Source organism: Sinohyriopsis cumingii, chromosome 17 (assembly GCF_028554795.1).
Source record: "Sinohyriopsis cumingii isolate HCF-2022 chromosome 17, ASM2855479v2, whole genome shotgun sequence".
NCBI lineage: Eukaryota > Metazoa > Mollusca > Bivalvia > Unionida > Unionidae > Sinohyriopsis > Sinohyriopsis cumingii.
Genome location: NC_142977.1, coordinates 101,046,531 through 101,069,397, shown reverse-complemented (window position 1 = coordinate 101,069,397; position 22,867 = coordinate 101,046,531). Strand labels below are relative to the sequence as shown.

At 37.8% G+C, this 22,867-nt stretch overlaps 1 protein-coding gene across 2 annotated transcripts in view; it reads right to left on the bottom strand.

Moving 5' to 3' along the window:
* LOC149779553 (uncharacterized) overlaps positions 1-22,867 on the bottom strand; it is a 38,684-nt gene that overhangs the window by 4,583 nt on the left and 11,234 nt on the right. The window contains exons 3-6 of one of the 2 annotated variants that reach the window (XM_089940276.1): positions 19,037-19,135; positions 5,311-12,933; positions 3,992-4,252; positions 2,095-2,358 (exon numbers count right to left, since the gene is read on the bottom strand). In XM_089940276.1, the coding sequence (XP_089796402.1) occupies positions 2,095-2,358; positions 3,992-4,252; positions 5,311-12,933; positions 19,037-19,135 (8,247 nt within the window). The remainder of the gene's footprint in view (positions 1-2,094; positions 2,359-3,991; positions 4,253-5,310; positions 12,934-19,036; positions 19,136-22,867) is intronic. The other variant, XM_089940277.1, reaches the window with a different exon arrangement.

Here is a 22,867-nt window from a genome sequence, read left to right as displayed (position 1 = left end):
ATTGATACTACTTGATTTACTAAAGTGAATCAATCGTAAATACATCTGTGACTGACAGCAGAAATGTCACCAGCAAGTTAACTCAGGAAAGGACATCAGAAACATCATGCCACAATGATGGACCCATGGTTTGGGGGCCAAAAAAAAAAAGCTAAATGTTTGCCAATACAGATACCTCAGAAACCCCCTTATGGCAACAGGAAAGTGTTATCCTCACCAACACATCAGACCATGACATTAAATTGGGTGACTCTGTAACCAGCAGTTCATGGAAAACTGACCTACTATACATATTTGCTTATAATCATCCCCAACTGCGAACAGCTCAGATTTTATTCTGCCATCACATAATGTTTCAATAGATCAGGGTCTATGTTGTTAAATCTACTTATTAATCCAAACAAACTGCATAGACCCAGACATTCTGGTACCCTATGCAATGGCAGATCTGGTTCTATGCAGTTTGCAGTTGAATCAGACTTAATACATGAATATACGTGGTAAACGCAAAACTTAGCCAAGAAATGATGAATAGACGTTAGGATCAGAACATAGGCAAGGGCACTGCTGTGAGTCCTTTCCTCGTTTGTGGCTAAGCATGGAAGAAAAATTATGACAAACTGTCAATAATCTAATATCTCATGTGCACAGGTTCTATTACTGCTTGACTGCATGTTGAGTAAATTGATCAATTTATCAGCCAATGAAAACATTTCCAAAAACACAAATCCAGTATGATTAATTAGAAGTGCTTTAACCAATCTTATTATATTGCGTTTACTCAATACAGACTCTAATTTTTAGTCGATCATGCTTTCATTTCAAAATCCAGTGAAATCAATAAAAAGGTATTTTATCAACAAGTGTCTATTCCTTCATGAACTAATTCAGTGAAAGAAATGAATATTTAATTTTTTTAATTGATTATACAGAAGATCAACTTCAATGTGCAATAATGTATTTGAAGGTAAGCAAGTATGCTTGCATTTAAATAATAAAATCCATGCTATAATCAGTCAGGCTCAGTGCAGAAGAAAAAAAAATCAAATATGACACAACTAAGAGAAAAATAAATTTTCAGCCACATTAGGTTCAATAATTTTTATTGCAAGCAATATCTCAAACTGGTACAAGCTGGAGATTCAGCCTGTGTATTTGTCAATGAAACTGACAAATTCAGGATTTAATCATGGAAAATTCTCATGACAGTTTTCAGTCTCATAATGCCTGTGTGGCACAGTACATACATGATACTAGACAGTATGTGCAGAAAATCCCTGATGATCAAGTTGTTAACACTCCACTAGGAAAGGCCATTTTAAAACTAAATGAGAATGAAATGAAATACAAATAAAATGTACCATATTGCTACAATGTTCATGTACCCTGTTGAGTCATTTGTCATACATGAATATTGTAGCAATATGATGCATTACATCATCCCCAACCGAACCAAGGTGTTCATATCATAAGACAATATTTAGAAAAGGAAGGTGAAGGAGGTAATCAAAATATGACAGCAGAGGCCAACACTAAACAGGGATGAGGGGCTTGAATTACCACCCATCTACACCAGTCTCCTCGTATCACGTGACCAATATAGGTCAAATTATCAACATTAGTCGCTGAAAAAGGAGTGTGATATTGCTGAAAATTTTGAACTCTGAAGATATTTATGCTCTGACTATGAGAAATTACTAATGATTATTGCTTCCTTTGTTCACAAATGTATTAAAATGCACACTTCTTGCTCAACCGAGTCACGGGATTAAAATTATGGGATAAGTGAAAATGTATGTGGGACAAGAGAATTTTCTGAAACCACTGGTCCTGTACAAACAGTTGGACACAAAACTGAATCAGCCCTGGAGTTATACAACTTCTTTTCAAAAGAGCAGGAGACATTAGGTAATAAAAGATCCTGAAGGAAAATTATCAAATGTTGTTGGTCAGTTAATGTCTTGTAAATAACAAAATTGGGAATCAAATCCTATACAGCACAAGTACAAAGCAAATTAGTTAAACACTGCAGCTACTATGTTCTGAATTCCTAAATATAACTTCATTTTTAAGGTATAAGTGTTGAAAGCTTACATTTGGGTATGGACAGCATCCATATGTCTGGTCAGACAAAGGACAACATGTTTCTCCAGTAGGACATTGCGACTTCTTATCCGGGCATATGACTCCTTGAAGGCTGGTTTCCACAGAACTTACCAAGGAGGAACTCCTTTTGGATGATTCAACAGGATACCAGTCTGTTTGTGCATTGGCATCCATAGCAATACATGTACTCTTAACAAGGTCACAGACTGAATTCTGTGGACAGCAGTGCAACCCATCTTGACAGCATACTCCCTGCAATGAGAAAACATATTCATATTCTATATAAGTGGAAATGCAGAGGTCAGGAAAACCACTTGTCCACCTGTTCTGACTTGGTAAAAACTGGCTGCGGAAACTTAACTACTTACTCATACCTGGGTTGAATAGCTGCATATTCACACCCTGAGAATAAACTGGCATTCATTTTCTTCCCCACAACAAACACCAAAGTTCAATGCTGCATAACATCTAAATTAGTCCGTGTCAGTTGCCAACCAGGTCTGTTTTTTCACTGGTACACAATACAAACTTTATAATAAAATGAGTCCATATCATGAAAATACCATGTAGCAAAGTCAGTAGGTTTCAATCCATTCTAATACAAACCCCCTTATATACACATATAATGACAGACAAGACAAGGTATATATATTAAATACAAAATGCAGTTTCATACCTAGCCCTCAATTTCTCAGTGGTATTTACATTTACAGTTACACTTTTCAGTACTCTAGGCATTATTTGTACGTGGAGGAACACACCAATTATATATCATAACCAATGTTCCCCTCGAGTGTATTTACTTTATAGAAGAGTAAGCTCCCTTTGCATATATTTTGTGCTATCTTTTGTGCAGGTGCATTGTTACACTTTTCAGTACTCTAGGCATCATTTGTAAGTGGAGAAATCTTCATTTTCAATGTACTATTACATATCTGATGGGTTTGATATGCCCTCCCTAGTGTCTGCACTATAAAATTATGCAATATTTCACATCAACTTGGTATCATTTACTATAATTTGCTTGTAGTGCAAATACTATTTTAACTGCACAAAGTGCATAATACTGCCCCCATTATAGTGCTTAAAATTCCCTGACAAGCAAAAAGCACCATCATGTGACCAGTGGGTCTGAGGACAACAATGAAGAAATTACAGCATCTTGATTCCTATTGAAAAATCAGTAAAAAATTCATTCATGCCAACCAAGCAGAAAAAAATTTCAAATTCCCCAAATGAGGAAGAAAATTTTGTCCCAACCCCTTTCGAATGGATTAGGAAAGAACCCAGACTAACATTTCAAGGCATAAAAGGGGAAATCTGTTCCTTAATAATATATCTGACATCACTATGCACTGAATACAAATAATTTTCTGGAAAAATTTCATGAGCTAGGAATTCATCTTATAATAAGAACACAACAATAATATATCATAACCAATGTTCCCCTCGAGTGTATTTACATTCTAGAAGAGTAAGCTCCCTTTGCATATATTAGGTGCTGTCTTTTTTTGCAGGTGCATTGTTCTCCCAGTATTGTCACAATGAATAAAGAAATATGTTGCTTTTCTTTTTGAGACTGTTACATCTGTTAAGTAGTAACAAGACATCTGACATGCAAAGTGTTGTGTTCCAAGGAATTAAGTCTTGTTTTAACCGCTGCTTCCCTCAAAGATGTGTTAAGATTGGGAAATAGGCACTCAGATGTGGATTTCTTTCACGAGTTTTTACTAAAATGTATGGGTTGTGCCATTAAAGAGGCATGTGCAGGTGTTATGTCAAATAATATATACCAGTTGTTGAGATACTTAGACGTATGTGTGGTATGGATCTGCTTTAGATTTCACTATACCATACAGTACATGGTTATCAGTCAGCAACTTACACTAGAGAATGGGCAACATCCCAACTGTCCAATGTCCTGACCACAACAAGATTTTCCAATTGGACACTCTGACCCATCAGGACATGTTACAGATGTCAAATGAAGAGAGGGTGTTGAGTTCAATGCTGGAGTAGACTTTGGCTTGTGTGTAAAAAACCATGGAAAGTGAAACTTGGTCCCTTCTTCAACACACACTTTTCTTACCATATCACAATAAGTCCCCTCAGGACAGCAGTGCTTACCATCTGAGCAGCAAACAGCCTTAAATTACAGTCAGATATAGTTAATAATATACAAATGTACAGTTGGCACCAAATACATCAGCACATCGAATAAAGCGATGAAGTATATATGGACTTCTGAGAGTCACTATAAATTTTTTCAACCCCTATTAAAAACGTAAATCAATTTAATTAAACACCAACTATATCTATCTTTTTATGACAGGATATCCTAAAAACACGACTAGATGAACTTAATCTGTTTGAATCTTGATGGATGTAAATCTTAAGTTTTATACAACATTAATCTGATGATAGAGCAGACTTAACTGTATGTACAAATACTGAGACATATGCACAAGGACTTGTTCTAGAAAGAAGTCTGTTCCTTCACTTTGTCCATCAAGATGCCAAGATGTTCCTATATAGCATGCCAAAAGTGTATTGACCATTTTCTATTGTGCCTGTGTAGCTGCCACTGATTCACGGACCCTACTAAACTATGTCATATCCAAGTGTTACATTACGCTATGGGGCATTAGACTGTTATTTATGAAGAATGGATTGTAAGTACTTATCATAAATCTTTCAGAATACAGCTGAATATACAAGCTAATACAAAATTAGCCATGTTGACTCTTGTATCATGCCTGTGGAGTTAAGTGACAAAATATTAACAACAGCATGCATCACCTAAAAGCACTCAATCACAATCTACACCATCACAAGGAAAATATGGTCAATCCACTTTGAATGTCAGATAAATGTGGCTACATTGTACCAGATTAAACAAGAAATGGACTTCCTCCTAGGTTCCACTGTATACTATATCTTCTTTGGAAATGGTGCTGAAAAGATCCTTCTATCTGCTAAGGCCAGTGCCAGTGAGATAAAAATAACAGCAAATTAGAATACAATTTTGGGCTCAAAGTAAAGAATATACAAAATATTTCAGCTAAAAACAACAACCAATGCAGAAGTTCAATGAGTGCGAAATCCATTATGAGCATGTCAATATGAATGAAAGTGTTTCAAAACCCATCCATTCTTGAACAGATTTACTAGCTATGGCCTGCTGAAAGAGTAAAAATATCTTACATCCGGTAGAGGACAACAACCATAGGTCTTGTACTTGTGGTCTTGTGATTCTGACATCAGGCAACAAGTTTCCCCATCTTCACAACACGATCCATCTGGACAGATGACATCAGAGACAGCAAGTCTTATCCTACCATTCTCAATTAAGATGTTATCTCTTTTGGAGGCAGGTACATTTTCCAACCAGTCTATGTCAGAATCCCCTTCAATGCATTTACCCATAGCAACATTACAGGTCATTCCATGAGGACAACAGTGGATGTGATCATCACAGCAAACAGCTTTAGGTAAAGGACAGCATCCCCATTGACCACTGGTCAATGGGCAACATGTGTAGTCATCTGGACATTGATATAATCCTCCAGGGCAGATAACATTCTGGATGGGCTTGTCTTTATATACTACTGGCTCAGTCAAGATCCAATCAATCCTGAGATCTCCTTTAACACATAATCCTCCTGTGGAGTCACACTGTGTTCCTGATGGACAACAATGCAACTTATCATTACAGCAAACTGCATTTTCTAAAGGACAGCATCCCCAAACTTCTTCAGCTACTAGACAACATGTGCTGTTTGCTGGACAATATCCATAGGAACCAGAAGGGCTCTGGCCACACTGGACATCAGAACCAACCCTTAGAGTAGCTAGACTTTTCTCAAACCAATCTGTGGCAATAATTCCTTGAATGCATTTTCCTTCAGGAACATCACACTTTGTGCCATGGGGGCAACAATGGAGATGATCACTACAGCAAACAGCTTTCTCGAGAGGACAGCATCCCCACTGACCACTTGCCAGCTTACAACAGGTGTTACCATCTGGGCACTCATGTGCTCCATCTGGACAAATTACAGACCCAATGAATAAATTGTCATTTGTTGAGGCTGGTGTTTTCTCAAACCAATCTGTCACAATTTCTCCTTGTATACATTTTCCTTCAGAAACATCACATTTTGTGCCATGGGGACAACAGTGGAGATGATCACTACAACAAACAGCTTTCTCTAAAGGACAGCATCCCCAATCTCCACTGGCTAGTTTGCAACAGGTATTGCCATCTGGACATTCATGTTGTTTATCTGGACAAACAACAGACCCAGCTGATAATTTGTCCTTTCTGGAGGCTGGTGTTTTCTCAAACCAATCTGTCACAATATCTCCTTGTATACATTTTCCTTCAGAAACATTACATTTTGTGCCATGGGGACAACAGTGGAGATGATCACTACAGCAGACAGCTTTCTCTAGAGGACAGCATCCCCATTCTCCACTGGCTAGTTTGCAACAGGTATTGCCATCTGGACATTCATGTTGTTTATCTGGACAAACTACAGACCCAACTGATAAACTGTCCTTTTTTGAGGCTGGTGTTTTCTCAAACCAATCTGTCACAATTTCTCCTTGTATACATTTTCCTTCAGAAACATCACATTTTGTGCCATGGGGACAACAGTGGAGATGATCACTACAGCAGACAGCTTTCTCTAGAGGACAGCATCCCCATTCTCCACTGGCTAGTTTGCAACAGGTATTGCCATCTGGACATTCATGTTGTTTATCTGGACAAACTACAGACCCAACTGATAAACTGTCCTTTTTTGAGGCTGGTGTTTTCTCAAACCAATCTGTCACAATTTCTCCTTGTATACATTTTCCTTCAGAAACATCACATTTTGTGCCATGGGGACAACAGTGGAGATGATCACTACAACAAACAGCTTTTTCTAAAGGACAGCATCCCCATTCTCCACTGGCTAGTTTGCAACAGGTATTGCCATCTGGACATTCATGTTGTTTATCTGGACAAACTACAGACCCAACTGATAAACTGTCCTTTTTTGAGGCTGGTGTTTTCTCAAACCAATCTGTCACAATTTCTCCTTGTATACATTTTCCTTCAGAAACATCACATTTTGTGCCATGGGGACAACAGTGGAGATGATCATTACAGCAAACAGCTTTCTCGAGAGGACAGCATCCCCATTCTCCGCTGGCTAGTTTGCAACAGGTACTGCCATCTGGGCATTCATGTTGTTTATCTGGACAAACTACAGACCCAACTGATAAACTGTCCTTTTTTGAGGCTGGTGTTTTCTCAAACCAATCTGTCACAATTTCTCCTTGTATACATTTTCCTTCAGAAACATCACATTTTGTGCCATGGGGACAACAGTGGAGATGATCATTACAGCAAACAGCTTTCTCAAGCGGACAGCAACCCCATTCTCCGCTGGCTAGTTTGCAACAGGTATTGCCATCTGGACATTCATGTTGTTTATCTGGACAAACTACAGACCCAACTGATAAACTGTCCTTTTTTGAGGCTGGTGTTTTCTCAAACCAATCTGTCACAATTTCTCCTTGTATACATTTTCCTTCAGAAACATCACATTTTGTGCCATGGGGACAACAGTGGAGATGATCATTACAGCAAACAGCTTTCTCAAGCGGACAGCAACCCCATTCTCCGCTGGCTAGTTTGCAACAGGTATTGCCATCTGGACATTCATGTTGTTTATCTGGACAAACTACAGACCCAACTGATAAACTGTCCTTTTTTGAGGCTGGTGTTTTCTCAAACCAATCTGTCACAATTTCTCCTTTTATACATTTTCCTTCAGAAACATCACATTTTGTGCCATGGGGACAACAGTGGAGATGATCATTACAGCAAACAGCTTTCTCAAGCGGACAGCAACCCCATTCTCCGCTGGCTAGTTTGCAACAGGTATTGCCATCTGGACATTCATGTTGCTTATCTGGACAAACTACAGACCCAACTGATAAACTGTCCTTTTTTGAGGCTGGTGTTTTCTCAAACCAATCTGTCACAATTTCTCCTTGTATACATTTTCCTTCAGAAACATCACATTTTGTGCCATGGGGACAACAGTGGAGATGATCATTACAGCAAACAGCTTTCTCGAGAGGACAGCATCCCCATTCTCCGCTGGCTAGTTTGCAACAGGTATTGCCATCTGGGCATTCATGTTGTTTATCTGGACAAACTACAGACCCAACTGATAAACTGTCCTTTTTTGAGGCTGGTGTTTTCTCAAACCAATCTGTCACAATTTCTCCTTGTATACATTTTCCTTCAGAAACATCACATTTTGTGCCATGGGGACAACAGTGGAGATGATCATTACAGCAAACAGCTTTCTCAAGCGGACAGCATCCCCATTCTCCACTGGCTAGTTTGCAACAGGTATTGCCATCTGGACATTCATGTTGTTTATCTGGACAAACTACAGACCCAACTGATAAGCTGTCCTTTTTTGAGGCTGGTGTTTTCTCAAACCAATCTGTCACAATTTCTCCTTGTATACATTTTCCTTCAGAAACATCACATTTTGTGCCATGGGGACAACAGTGGAGATGATCATTACAGCAAACAGCTTTCTCAAGCGGACAGCAACCCCATTCTCCGCTGGCTAGTTTGCAACAGGTATTGCCATCTGGACATTCATGTTGTTTATCTGGACAAACTACAGACCCAACTGATAAACTGTCCTTTTTTGAGACTGGTGTTTTCTCAAACCAATCTGTCACAATTTCTCCTTGAATACATTTTCCTTCAGAAACATTACATTTTGTGCCATGGGGGCAACAGTGGAGATGATCACTACAGCAAACAGCTTTCTCAAGCGGACAGCAACCCCATTCTCCGCTGGCTAGTTTGCAACAGGTATTGCCATCTGGACATTCATGTTGCTTATCTGGACAAACTACAGACCCAACTGATAAACTGTCCTTTTTTGAGGCTGGTGTTTTCTCAAACCAATCTGTCACAATTTCTCCTTGTATACATTTTCCTTCAGAAACATCACATTTTGTGCCATGGGGACAACAGTGGAGATGATCACTACAGCAAACAGCTTTCTCAAGAGGACAGCAACCCCATTCTCTGCTGGCTAGTTTGCAACAGGTATTGCCATCTGGACATTCATGTTGTTTATCTGGACAAACTACAGACCCAACTGATAAACTGTCCTTTTTTGAGGCTGGTGTTTTCTCAAACCAATCTGTCACAATTTCTCCTTGTATACATTTTCCTTCAGAAACATCACATTTTGTGCCATGGGGACAACAGTGGAGATGATCACTACAGCAGACAGCTTTCTCTAGAGGACAGCATCCCCAATCTCCGCTGGCTAGTTTGCAACAGGTATTGCCATCTGGACATTCATGTTGTTTATCTGGACAAATTACAGACCCAACTGATAAACTGTCCTTTCTTGAGGCTGGTGTTTTCTCAAACCAATCTGTCAAAATTTCTCCTTGTATACATTTTTCTTCAGAAACATCACATTTTGTGCCATGGGGGCAACAGTGGAGATGATCACTACAGCAAACAGCTTCCTCAAGAGGACAGCAACCCCATTCTCCGCTGGCCAGTTTGCAACAGGTATTGCCATCTGGACATTCATGTTGTTTATCTGGACAAACTACAGACCCAACTGATAAACTGTCCTTTTTTGAGACTGGTGTTTTCTCAAACCAATCTGTCACAATTTCTCCTTGTATACATTTTCCTTCAGAAACATTACATTTTGTGCCATGGGGGCAACAGTGGAGATGATCACTACAGCAAACAGCTTTCTCAAGCGGACAGCAACCCCATTCTCCGCTGGCTAGTTTGCAACAGGTATTGCCATCTGGACATTCATGTTGCTTATCTGGACAAACTACAGACCCAACTGATAAACTGTCCTTTTTTGAGGCTGGTGTTTTCTCAAACCAATCTGTCACAATTTCTCCTTGTATACATTTTCCTTCAGAAACATCACATTTTGTGCCATGGGGACAACAGTGGAGATGATCACTACAGCAAACAGCTTTCTCAAGAGGACAGCAACCCCATTCTCCGCTGGCTAGTTTGCAACAGGTATTGCCATCTGGACATTCATGTTGTTTATCTGGACAAACTACAGACCCAACTGATAAACTGTCCTTTTTTGAGGCTGGTGTTTTCTCAAACCAATCTGTCACAATTTCTCCTTGTATACATTTTCCTTCAGAAACATCACATTTTGTGCCATGGGGACAACAGTGGAGATGATCATTACAGCAAACAGCTTTCTCAAGAGGACAGCAACCCCATTCTCCGCTGGCTAGTTTGCAACAGGTATTGCCATCTGGACATTCATGTTGTTTATCTGGACAAACTACAGACCCAACTGATAAACTGTCCTTTTTTGAGGCTGGTGTTTTCTCAAACCAATCTGTCACAATTTCTCCTTGTATACATTTTCCTTCAGAAACATCACATTTTGTGCCATGGGGACAACAGTGGAGATGATCACTACAACAAACAGCTTTCTCTAAAGGACAGCATCCCCATTCTCCACTGGCTAGTTTGCAACAGGTATTGCCATCTGGACATTCATGTTGTTTATCTGGACAAACTACAGACCCAACTGATAAACTGTCCTTTTTTGAGGCTGGTGTTTTCTCAAACCAATCTGTCACAATTTCTCCTTGTATACATTTTCCTTCAGAAACATCACATTTTGTGCCATGGGGACAACAGTGGAGATGATCACTACAGCAAACAGCTTCCTCAAGAGGACAGCAACCCCATTCTCCGCTGGCTAGTTTGCAACAGGTATTGCCATCTGGACATTCATGTTGCTTATCTGGACAAACTACAGACCCAACTGATAAACTGTCCTTTTTTGAGGCTGGTGTTTTCTCAAACCAATCTGTCACAATTTCTCCTTGTATACATTTTCCTTCGGAAACATCACATTTTGTGCCATGGGGACAACAGTGGAGATGATCACTACAGCAGACAGCTTTCTCTAGAGGACAGCATCCCCAATCTCCGCTGGCTAGTTTGCAACAGGTATTGCCATCTGGACATTCATGTTGTTTATCTGGACAAATTACAGACCCAACTGATAAACTGTCCTTTTTTGAGGCTGGTGTTTTCTCAAACCAATCTGTCAAAATTTCTCCTTGTATACATTTTTCTTCAGAAACATCACATTTTGTGCCATGGGGGCAACAGTGGAGATGATCACTACAGCAAACAGCTTCCTCAAGAGGACAGCAACCCCATTCTCCGCTGGCCAGTTTGCAACAGGTATTGCCATCTGGACATTCATGTTGTTTATCTGGACAAACTACAGACCCAACTGATAAACTGTCCTTTTTTGAGACAGGTGTTTTCTCAAACCAATCTGTCACAATTTCTCCTTGTATACATTTTCCTTCAGAAACATCACATTTTGTGCCATGGGGACAACAGTGGAGATGATCACTACAGCAAACAGCTTTCTCAAGAGGACAGCAACCCCATTCTCCGCTGGCCAGTTTGCAACAGGTATTGCCATCTGGGCATTCATGTTGTTTATCTGGACAAACTACAGACCCAACTGATAAACTGTCCTTTTTTGAGGCTGGTGTTTTCTCAAACCAACCTGTCACAATTTCACCTTGTATACATTTTCCTTCAGAAACATCACATTTTGTGCCATGGGGACAACAGTGGAGATGATCACTACAGCAAACAGCTTTCTCAAGAGGACAGCAACCCCATTCTCCACTGGCTAGTTTGCAACAGGTATTGCCATCTGGACATTCATGTTGTTTATCTGGACAAACTACAGACCCAACTGATAAACTGTCCTTTTTTGAGGCTGGTGTTTTCTCAAACCAATCTGTCACAATTTCTCCTTGTATACATTTTCCTTCAGAAACATCACATTTTGTGCCATGGGGACAACAGTGGAGATGATCACTACAGCAAACAGCTTCCTCAAGAGGACAGCAACCCCATTCTCCGCTGGCCAGTTTGCAACAGGTATTGCCATCTGGACATTCATGTTGTTTATCTGGACAAACTACAGACCCAACTGATAAACTGTCCTTTTTTGAGGCTGGTGTTTTCTCAAACCAATCTGTCACAATTTCTCCTTGTATACATTTTCCTTCAGAAACATCACATTTTGTGCCATGGAGACAACAGTGGATATGATCACTACAGCAAACAGCTTTTTCTAAAGGACAGCATCCCCACTGACCACTGGCCAGTTGGCAGCAAGTATTCCCACTTGGACATTCATGTTCCCCATCTGGACAAATTATATTTTGAAGATTGGTATTCATCACACTTGAATTTTTTGTCAGCACAGGTCTTAAAGTAAGATGAGCTTTTTCAATGTCAGGAGTGTTCTGCAACATATCCAAAATAAAATTTCCTCTAACACATTTTTTTTGCTTTAGTTCACACCTGAATCCCTCTGGACAACAGTGGAGATGGTCATCACAACATACTCCTCTCTCAATATTACAGCATCCCCAATTACCAATGGCTAACTGGCAGCAAGTACTTGTTGAGAGGCACTCTGAACTACTATCTGGGCATACAATTTTATCCGTGATCGTAGCCTCTGTCTTTTTTGAAGAATGTTTCATCATCCAGTCTATGCGCAGACTGCCCATTACACATTTCTGATGCTTACTATCACAATTCATGCCCTGTGGACAACAGTGCAAATGGTCATCACAGCAAACAGCATTCTTACTCTGGCAGCATGCCCATGTCCCCTCTAATCCTTTACAGCAGGTCTCTCCCTCTTGGCAGAGGTGTTCCCCATCAGGACAAATAACATCCTGCAAACAAAACAGTTATCATGTACTGCAATATTAATGCTAAGGTATTAAGCTTGCAACTGTAATTAATTAATGAAATATACAATGGTATGCAAATGATCTTGAGTCTTGTAGTAAATAACTGACTTTTCTTCTGCAAATCTCGAAAAGAAACCAGCTGCAGTGGTTGGTCTACATCAGGTTCTGTATGTACATGTCACTGACAAGTACTCCAAAGCAACTCATTCTCCAGAGGAACAAATATACCTGAGACTTCACAATTGACTGGCATCTGCCCAACAGCAAAAACTTAAACAAACATACACTGCCTATAAAAGTATGTACGTGTGTGATTTTGGATTTTTAAAAGAGCTTTAACAATTTTTCAGTCACATTGCTCTGATGTGTGCGGTGTGGTAGTTTATAGTAATGTCTAGTACTGAGGCATCATGCCACAGACATGTAGCATCATGTCCCACCCAATTACCAGGCCAACCAGTCCTAAAACTAACCTCTTAATGCTGAGCACCTAGCAAGGCATCTGTCTGTACCATTCTTATAAGTCTTTGGTACGACTCAGTTAGGGTTCAAACCTGCAACCTGCCACGTCTGAGGCAAACACTCTAACCACGAGGCCACCTGAGCGGTATAAAAATATGTAAAGAACTTGATGCTTTATGATTATCAGCCACAATTTTACATGTACATCTTGTGAAAAAAATGTCTGAAAATTATGACTTCTTAATTTTTATATCACACATAGTTACTATTTTTATGTTAACATTGATTGAGGTGATAAAAGAGAAATTCATAATGGTTGCACTAAGAAGCTCCGTCTCTCAAAATTAAAAGTTTCCCTGTAAACAAAGCACAGCATTCACCAAAAAAAAGGTATGCATTTTCACACTTATACCCTGCCCATGCATATACCCCACACAAACCCAAACATAATCTCACATGATGAGGTATCCATGTCCTTTTTACATACTGCCTACACATTATGTTATGTATATTTGATTTAATTTATATTTAATTTAATTTGTTTGTTTCTTAGTTTTAAATTTTTTTAAATTTCCATTACATGCATTTGTAATGTAACTTTATTTACTGGATTTGATATTGTCCAGAACAGAGTTCAGTTCTGATCGATTTTTTTTGTTGTTGTTGATAAACAGCTATTAATAGAGACATTGTACCTAATGCTAACCTAGTTCCTGGCCTAGATTCAGAAACAATGGCAGTTCTAGTATACAACCTTTTTTTCTTCTCTTTTTTGATAATTCTTTCTCAGAGTGATTTCAGTTAAGGCCATACCAGGAGTACATGATGTTAGACATGTAAAAAGCTTCTGTTTTGTTCTAGAAGGGTGACCATGTGACCCTTATACAGGACTTAGTGTATAACTGTTTTCTCAATAGAATTTGGGCATTTGGGCTCTAAATCATTGACACTTAAAGGTGTTTTGTTGTGACCAGTTTGAGTTGAAATTTTATTTTATGGAATATAAGTGATTCTTTTCCTTGGAAATATATAAGTGCTCATACAGAATTCTTGGACAAAGACATTCAATGAAATTTATTTGGAATTCAAAACTGGATTCAATGAGGAACTATTGACACAACAGCACCTTCAAATCATCATCACACAATATTTAAATATTTATAAATTTTAAAAATAAGCTGATGACTACCAGAGCTGTGTGATAAAAAAACTTATATAGCCCATTTAAGATGCCCCTCACATGGGGAGGGTAAGGAGTATGTAAAATCCTGTATAACCTGTTGGATATACATATGAAAATATGTAATAAAACTGGTTGACACAACAGCACTTTGAAAGTTCAAACATCATCGTCTTCTATTTTGGATTTCATCGGTGCTCAAACTCAGATTCATTTAGTACTTTTTAATAACAGGACTCCCATTTTTTAATTCTACGATTAATTTTGAATTTGATTCGTAAAGCCATAAGTTCTTTTTCTCATTTTTACCTTGTTTTTCCAGGGAAATAAATTATTTGTTATATTTTGCAAAGCTTGTTGTCTTCACTCCTTTCTGTTACATTTTGTAAAAGCCTAAGCACATAACAATTCAGTGGCAGCAATAGGAATTAAAGCAGTTGTGACAAAAACAGGGCATAAGCATACTTGTTTTAGCATGTACTGCAAACCGAAACAAAACCTATGGCAATATTCCAAACAGTCACACTGCCCCATGAAAAACTGCCAGCTGGCATTGTCATCGACTGCAACAAAGAGGATGGATGAATGTGATGATTATCTGGACAGATGAATGGTACAGAACATGTCCAGATGGGTTTATTTCACCAAAGCTGCTACTGATTTTTATACCATGCCTGCACACAATAATCCCACAGTGCAAGCAACAGTTAATGCTGCTGATGGCCATAAGGCTATTATTCCATCAGGTTTAACGTGCATACTGCAGTCTCTTAATATTGTGTTGAACCACTTCTGTGGTCATTTTGTTCACACAAACAAACTTTTAGAAATCATTATTACACATTAATTAAATATATATAAATTTTAAAAATAAGCTGATGACTACCAGCTGTGTGATAAAAAAAACTTATAAAGACGATCTGGAATACCCCTCACCCGTTGGATATATGTGTGAAAATACGTAATAAAACCGGTATAATGTTTGAACTTACTATCATTGAATGAAATGTGGAAAATCATTTGAATCCATCCTATGCAAGCTGTGTGATGACTCGTCAAACTAGGTCAGTCTCTCGTAAATCAAATTGCTGAATCCCTATCTTAGTCATAAAATGCTTTAAAATACACTGTGGATACATGTGCCCTTTTATCTAATAGATGTCATTAATCATTCCAATAATAAAAATGTGGTTTCTTAAATTTGCATAACATTTGCCTCTACATCATACCGTCTTTTATAATTTTTAGCTTACATGGTCAAGTGAGCTTATAGTATGGCTCTGTGTTCGTCACACATCCACCTATTAACACAGTCATATCTGTGAACACAAATGAGATTTAATTTCTGATTTTGATCAGACTTGGTATACATGTCTATATCATCAAGATCTTGGATGAGTTCTGTTATGAGTAACATTTGCATATTAATGAGGTGATCATGCATATGATTGGTTGAGGCTGTGAACAATCTAGAGGCCATATTTCTGATCAGGTCTTGGCAAGACTTGCTCTGCAAACTAAATATCATCAAGATTTTCTATGAGTTAAGTTGCAACTGGCATCCATGCATACTAATGAGGCAATGTTGCATCTGATTGGTTCTTATTTTGACCAAAGTTTAGTCCATGCCCACCATTGTAAAAGTCCATAGTAACTGATAATTATCATCCAGAAGTTTCTTAATTAATACAAATTTATATTTAGAGAATTACTGCTCTAAAACTTTGTAACATTTTAAATGTTTTCAGTTTTTAAACAAGGTTAATATGCTTTATTAAAGTTTGACAGTTGCTAGTTATTGCTGCATTAAAGTGTAAACATTTGTTATTTATATGTTATCATATGCGCTGTAGATTAAGTTTTTAAGATATGTTATATATATTCAGTGGCATTATTCACATACTATCTGCTTGGCGCTCAGCATTAAGAGGTTAGTGTTAGGACTGGTCGGCCTGGTGTCAGGATAATGTGACTGGGTGGGACATTATGCTACATGTCTGCGGCATAATGCCCCAGTGCTAGACATCACTTTCAACTGCCACACTGCAGACATCATAGCGATATGACTGAAAAATTGTTAAAGCTACGTTAAAAATCCTAATCACTCACACACACACACATACTATCTTAAATATCTTGGTATTTTTAGCTTTTAAGACTATAAACAAACAATATGATTTCCTCCTAAAAAGATACACATTTAATTACCAAAAGGAAAGAAACCCATGATCAGAGAAATTTGGTGCGAGATCCCGGTTATCAGATGGTGGAAATTAAACCTACAACTTTATAGTTACAAGTCCAATGCCTTAACCACTTGGACAGAAGAACTTCCTTGGCTTATGATCTCAATGGTTTCAAGTTGGACCTTGGGGGGATAAGAATAATACCAGGAATCCATGCAGATTACACAGCTAATTACTCCTGTAAGTGGATATCTTTTAATGGTTTGGCAGTGAACTGTGTCCATGTGCTAGTTCATATATAGACCTTATTTAAATTCAACAGGAAATCAGTAACATGCACTTACTTCATTCCGTCAAGCACTTTTACATCATAGTCAAGGATGCCCTTCAGATACATATTAAACTTTTAATGTACTTCAGAAAAAACGAGTTCATATTTTCCCATACAAATGCAGTAACCTTTTTATTATATGCTCATTTTGCTTAACTACCTAAGGCTTGTGTGCCTGTTTGAAAGTTTCGTTTCTAACTCAGAGAACTCGTCCACATCATTAACTTTATCATCTATACTTTCAAATGGATGAAACAAGCTGCTTTAGATCATTCACAAACAAATTTAATCAACCAAAGCCTAAAGCATCTACTACACAAGTGTGTTTGTTTACAAAGTAATTCATAATACATTACACTATCTTTAGGCACATGTGTTGTGCATATGCATGTAACATGAAGGTGTTCAGTATCATAAAATGCTACACGGTTCTGACAATGGAAAGTTAACAGAGACAAAAGTGAGCATATAATAATGTCAATTATGTCACTGCTTGTAAGGCCAGATGTAAACAATTTCTTTACATCCATTTACAACACCTGTATTCAAAAACACATTTTGTAAGACTAACTAAATCATCAAACACACAAGTACACAGTCCTTGGCCAAACAAAGCAAAATAAACTGGACAGACATGTTCTCATTACAGACCCTGTACATAATGTTATGAAAGTATTGTATTGATATGATGTATAAAGTAGAAAATACAAATTTAAATGACCAATATTAGCTATAATAAGACAGTTCAACCATTTCACAGACTGCAGGGCTAAGGGAGCTAACTTATTATCACATTAATATGTTCTTTGACACCCAAACATTTCTTCAGAACAAATGACTGAACAAATCCATGATAAATTTAATGAATTACACACACATACACACCTTCAGAATGAGTAAGAGTGTGAAAATCACTTTACTGTTAGCCCTAAAAAGCTCATCATCATCATGTAAGTACATGATTTCTAGATCATGCTACAAAATCAAACATTCAGATGACCCTTTGTATTAAAAGAGATGATACTTTCATTTCCATATATAGTCGCAGGGCTGTCAGGGACTCAAGCTACCAGGTCAAGTACGTTGAAATCCATTCAAGTGACATGCCTGATTTTCTCTCAATATGTCACTCCCCTTTTATATTTTTGGTCAGCCATGGCCAATCAGTGGAAGAGCTAGCACTGGTAGCTATATTTATGTAAGAAACTAGCGTGATTAATTAACAGTTAATTCTTCTTTGATGTGACAACTTTTAAAAAATGATGTCTTAAGATGTGTGTAAGCAACAGCGATTGTTTGGCAAATAAATGATGCCCTTTTGTTGTTTAAACAGTTTAAATTTATGAGGAAGCATATATAAAATATGAAAATAATCAAAGCCATTTCCATTTTTTCTGCATCGGTCTATCATTGATTTAATACCATTTATACTTGCTTATAAGTCGAGTCAAACGGCAAACAACAAAGATCCTGATCTGTAATGTGCCTGCAGATCAGGGTCTATTTTGTTTGTTCTACTGATTATTTCTAACAAATGCAACAGACCCAGATCTGCCAGCTCATTATGCGATGGCAGATCTGAGGCTTTGCAGTTGGACTCATCTTATAAGCAAGTACATATTGTAAACATTTTGGGTTGCAATGCAGTGAAAACATTAAAATTAAAGGTGTAATAAAAATAGATGGTTATTTGGCTTTTCAGACCAATTATTATTTTATACATCATAACACACCAATATCCAAAGCTAACCACACTGCTCTTTGTTTCACAAGCTTAGCACTCCATATTGAATGAATTCATTACATGATAATGATTCACGTGTAGGTATGCAAACTATTGGTAAGCAGGCAACAGTGAAACTTTGCAATTTACTATCATGGTAATTACAAAAGAACCTGCACATACAAATCCCCATTTAAAGTTACCTGTTCTTTTTTCTCTAATCTGGAATGTAAAGGTCTCTGAATATATGTCCCTGCTGATGGATCCTTTATCCTAAACTCAACTGTCTCCACAGGTTTTCTCTGAAATACAAGAGAAATAAATTGCATTTACTAAAAGTACAATTAAATGCAAACTGCATTTACTTAAATTTTCCATTTCATTATTTGTCATCAAATTGAGGTCCATTCTGCTCTTTACATTTATAATTTTAAGAGAACATTATCGATCAGTTTTATTCTGTGTGGAGTTGGATGAACACTAATTTATAAGTTGGCAAATACAGAATAGATTCCCGAGATAATGCAAAGTTCCTGCCCCTTCCCCAATGGCCTCCCACTGCCCTCTGTGTCCTTTCCTGTTTCCTTCTCAAGATCACTTTAACTTAATCTTGCCAAAAAAAATTCTGGTTACTATTTATTCTTTACATTTTAAAGTTTATATAAATATCTAATAAAAAAGTAAATGTGTTGCGTCTGTATTAAAAACAAAGCAGATAATTATGATCTTAAATGCACCATTGGTGCACATACAAATGCTCTCTCATAAAACAGTATGCCCTAAGAAGAGATTTAAATATACTGCTTAAAAAGTCCTTCCAGGCTTAAATATACTGCTTAAAAAGCCCTTCCTGGCAACAGCATGATGACTGGACTAGTGCTATTTGGACATCACTGAGAAAACAAGGTATTGGTAGGAAAGTGATACTTCAGGTACCACTGAAAACTGCAAGAGTACCATAACACTATATGCCCTTACCATGTTTAAAAGACCACTATGTAGGCAATAACAGGGCATGGCTGTCTCTGGAGATTTCTGATGAATGGGCCTCTGACCTGGACACCTGGTGTACACACTAAAAAGCTACCATGCAGAAACCATTATTTTCTTATCAGACTTGCAATCACCATGGATTCTGACTTCTTGACCCCGGAATCTATAGGTTTTGTTTATTATCCTAATTTCAAGACATTCAAAGTTTGCTCAAGGAACTAACTCAAGAACAAAAGTTTCACAAATCCCATTTTTTAAATCCACAATGACCCTGACATTTGACCTTTGTATCTCCAAATCAACAGGCTTCTTCCATTACCTTCAAATGGAAGCTCCCCCTCCCCTGCTCCCAACTTAGGTAAAGATACATTGCCAAGCACTAAAGTTATCATACAAAAAACATTTTTCTCATTTCAGTCACTGACTTTGACAACAGACAGTTTGATTCCAAAATCAATCGACTTCTTTTTATTATTCAATGCACAAAAATAAGGGAAGAGCAGATCAAAAATGATTGGGAGGAGGAAATGGCCAGAGTTCAATATTTACAAAAAACACTTCAATATCTATTGCTCTTTCTTCCTGCTCCACTCTGTAAGACCCATATTGAAATCAAAATCTTTAAAAGATGTTGCCTCTAATTGTTTAAACATTCATCTGTTGATTGTTTCTGAGCTTAATATGTTCCTTATCTGTGTATGAATATTGTTCTGTACTGAGTAACCCCTTTGACAGTCTGCTGTCTGAAGGGCATAATACATAGCTAGCTCAGCCAGCTGGAGTTCAGTAAGTTTGAAAACTGTTTCTTATGGTTATGTAAAATTTGCCACAGCTCACAGGTATTGTCTTTTGGATATTTCTACTCCAATATAAAAATTTTCACTAACATAAACTTTGTCAAAGTTTAACTTTCTTGAATTAGCAATCTACTGTTTAATATGCCAGATCTGCATTTCCATAATGCTGTATTAAAATTTTTAGTACCACACAATCCTATAGGGCTAAAATGTGATGAGAAAAATTGTAAATTTGGCTTGTCTGCCTTTTCTAAATTTAATTTTGAAATACTGCTGGAATGAGGGGTTGACCACCATACTATCTGCTTTTGTCCATCCAGCATGTACATCTAACTCGTCTTCAGCACCACTTTCAAGCTCAAAATCACACACCGGTATCTGCAAAATTTCCCAGCTGCAATGATTTGATATACTTCCTAACTTTAAATTAAATTGCCTTCATCACTATGAATCTGATCAGCCAATATTTACTGAAGGAAATCATCATCAAAAGATGAACCACGCTGGGAAACCATTTTGGGACTTCTAGATAGCCTGTATTACAAAAGCACATTTGTAAAACTTCATTGATGCAAGGTTCAAAATTACAGGGCCCAATGTACCCATTAAATTAGTTCACAACCAATCATGTCAAGCCAAAGAAATAAAATGTTATGAAAAAATACACATCGCAACATGCACTGCCATATTTCTACTGGCTTGACTTTTGTTGTGATAAGCACTTTAACACATTAACCCCGGGAGGTTTTTGTCGTTTTCGCCTGAAATTCGAGTAGGGGACATTTTGAAAGCTATTTCTGAATAAATCCTAATAAATCAACTTCCAGGTGATTTTCCAATAACATAATGCCTAGTTGTGTTAGAAACATCGTTTTTCATTGGCTATTTGGCTTGCGCATGAGCAGAAGGGTAAAATTTGGAGGTTTTTTGTGGTTTTTTTTTTTGCTTAACGGACCCATTATTTTCTTATCGAGACTATTCTTTATTCCAAATGCCCATCTTATCCTACTGTTTGCAAAGGTTCATCTGTCTGTTTGCAGTTCATACCACTCTGCCTTAGATCTGAGACCAAAAAGTCTAAAATCCAGACACAAAATCGGATTCCAACCATGGGCAAATTTTGGGTGGAAAAATATCGGGTCCAAAAATTGAGACACAGCTATCTACTCTTGCCTAAGCAATAGTCCTGGTAGCAGCCATGAAAATGTGCATTTTTGTTTTGAAATCCAGCAGCTACCTGTAGCAGTCAAATGTGTAGTATCAACCAATATTTTGAAAAATGCCTTCTATTAATAAATAAATTATGTTGCATATTATTTTGTTTATTATTTACATGGATTTAAGAGCATACGTCACATAAAATCTTGGCATGACATTACAATTTTAGGATAAGTGAAAAGTAAGGAGGTGCAAGTTAATTTTTGGAAACCAATTGTCCAATGCTCTTGTGTACACCACTGTATAAATAGTTTCCATTTGCCTCTGTATGCTTTTAGAATGGAGGGCCTTCTTGCTTAAGTCATTCTCTCCATTACTGACTGCAAGAACATTTGTTTCTGATGGCCTGTTTGATATAATCCAGACATGCAGGTTCATTAGCTCTGGCTTGGGGTGAAACAACTGCTGTCATGGTTGTTTGAATAGATGTGGGAAATTTGCTATTTTTCTGTTGAGAGATTGAGGTCACTAATCCACAATTTCTCCCATCTGAGTGGTGCAATGAGAATGAGGTGACACTTTGCCTCTCTTGCTTTTGCATCACTTTTGAAATCAGAGGTGTTGAAGCATAGGCATATAAATCCAGGCTGATACAATCTATGGATAACACCTCAGCTACCCTGGCTTAGGATCTGGGACTGGTGAGGCAAAGGTTGAGAGCTTGCTATTCCACCTCATCACAAACAGGTCCACCAATAACCGGTCCCATCAGGTGCATATCTGAGTAAAGACTGAAAGATGGAGAGATCATTCCATCTGTGTCAGCTGATTGATCTCTGATAAAGAATCTGCTATTCTGTTTAGATGTCCAGGAATATGACAAATTTGGTCGTGGATTTCTTGTAGATAGCACCACTTCATGAGTCCCATACCCATATGCAAGGTCTGTGGACTTGGTTCTGCCTTGCTGCTTGAGGTAAGTCACAACTGTAGAGTTGTCAGATAGAATGAAGACTACCTTTCCAGTTAATAATCCCTGACACCAGCGAAAGGCTTTATCTTGAGATTATTGATATGCAGAGTCCT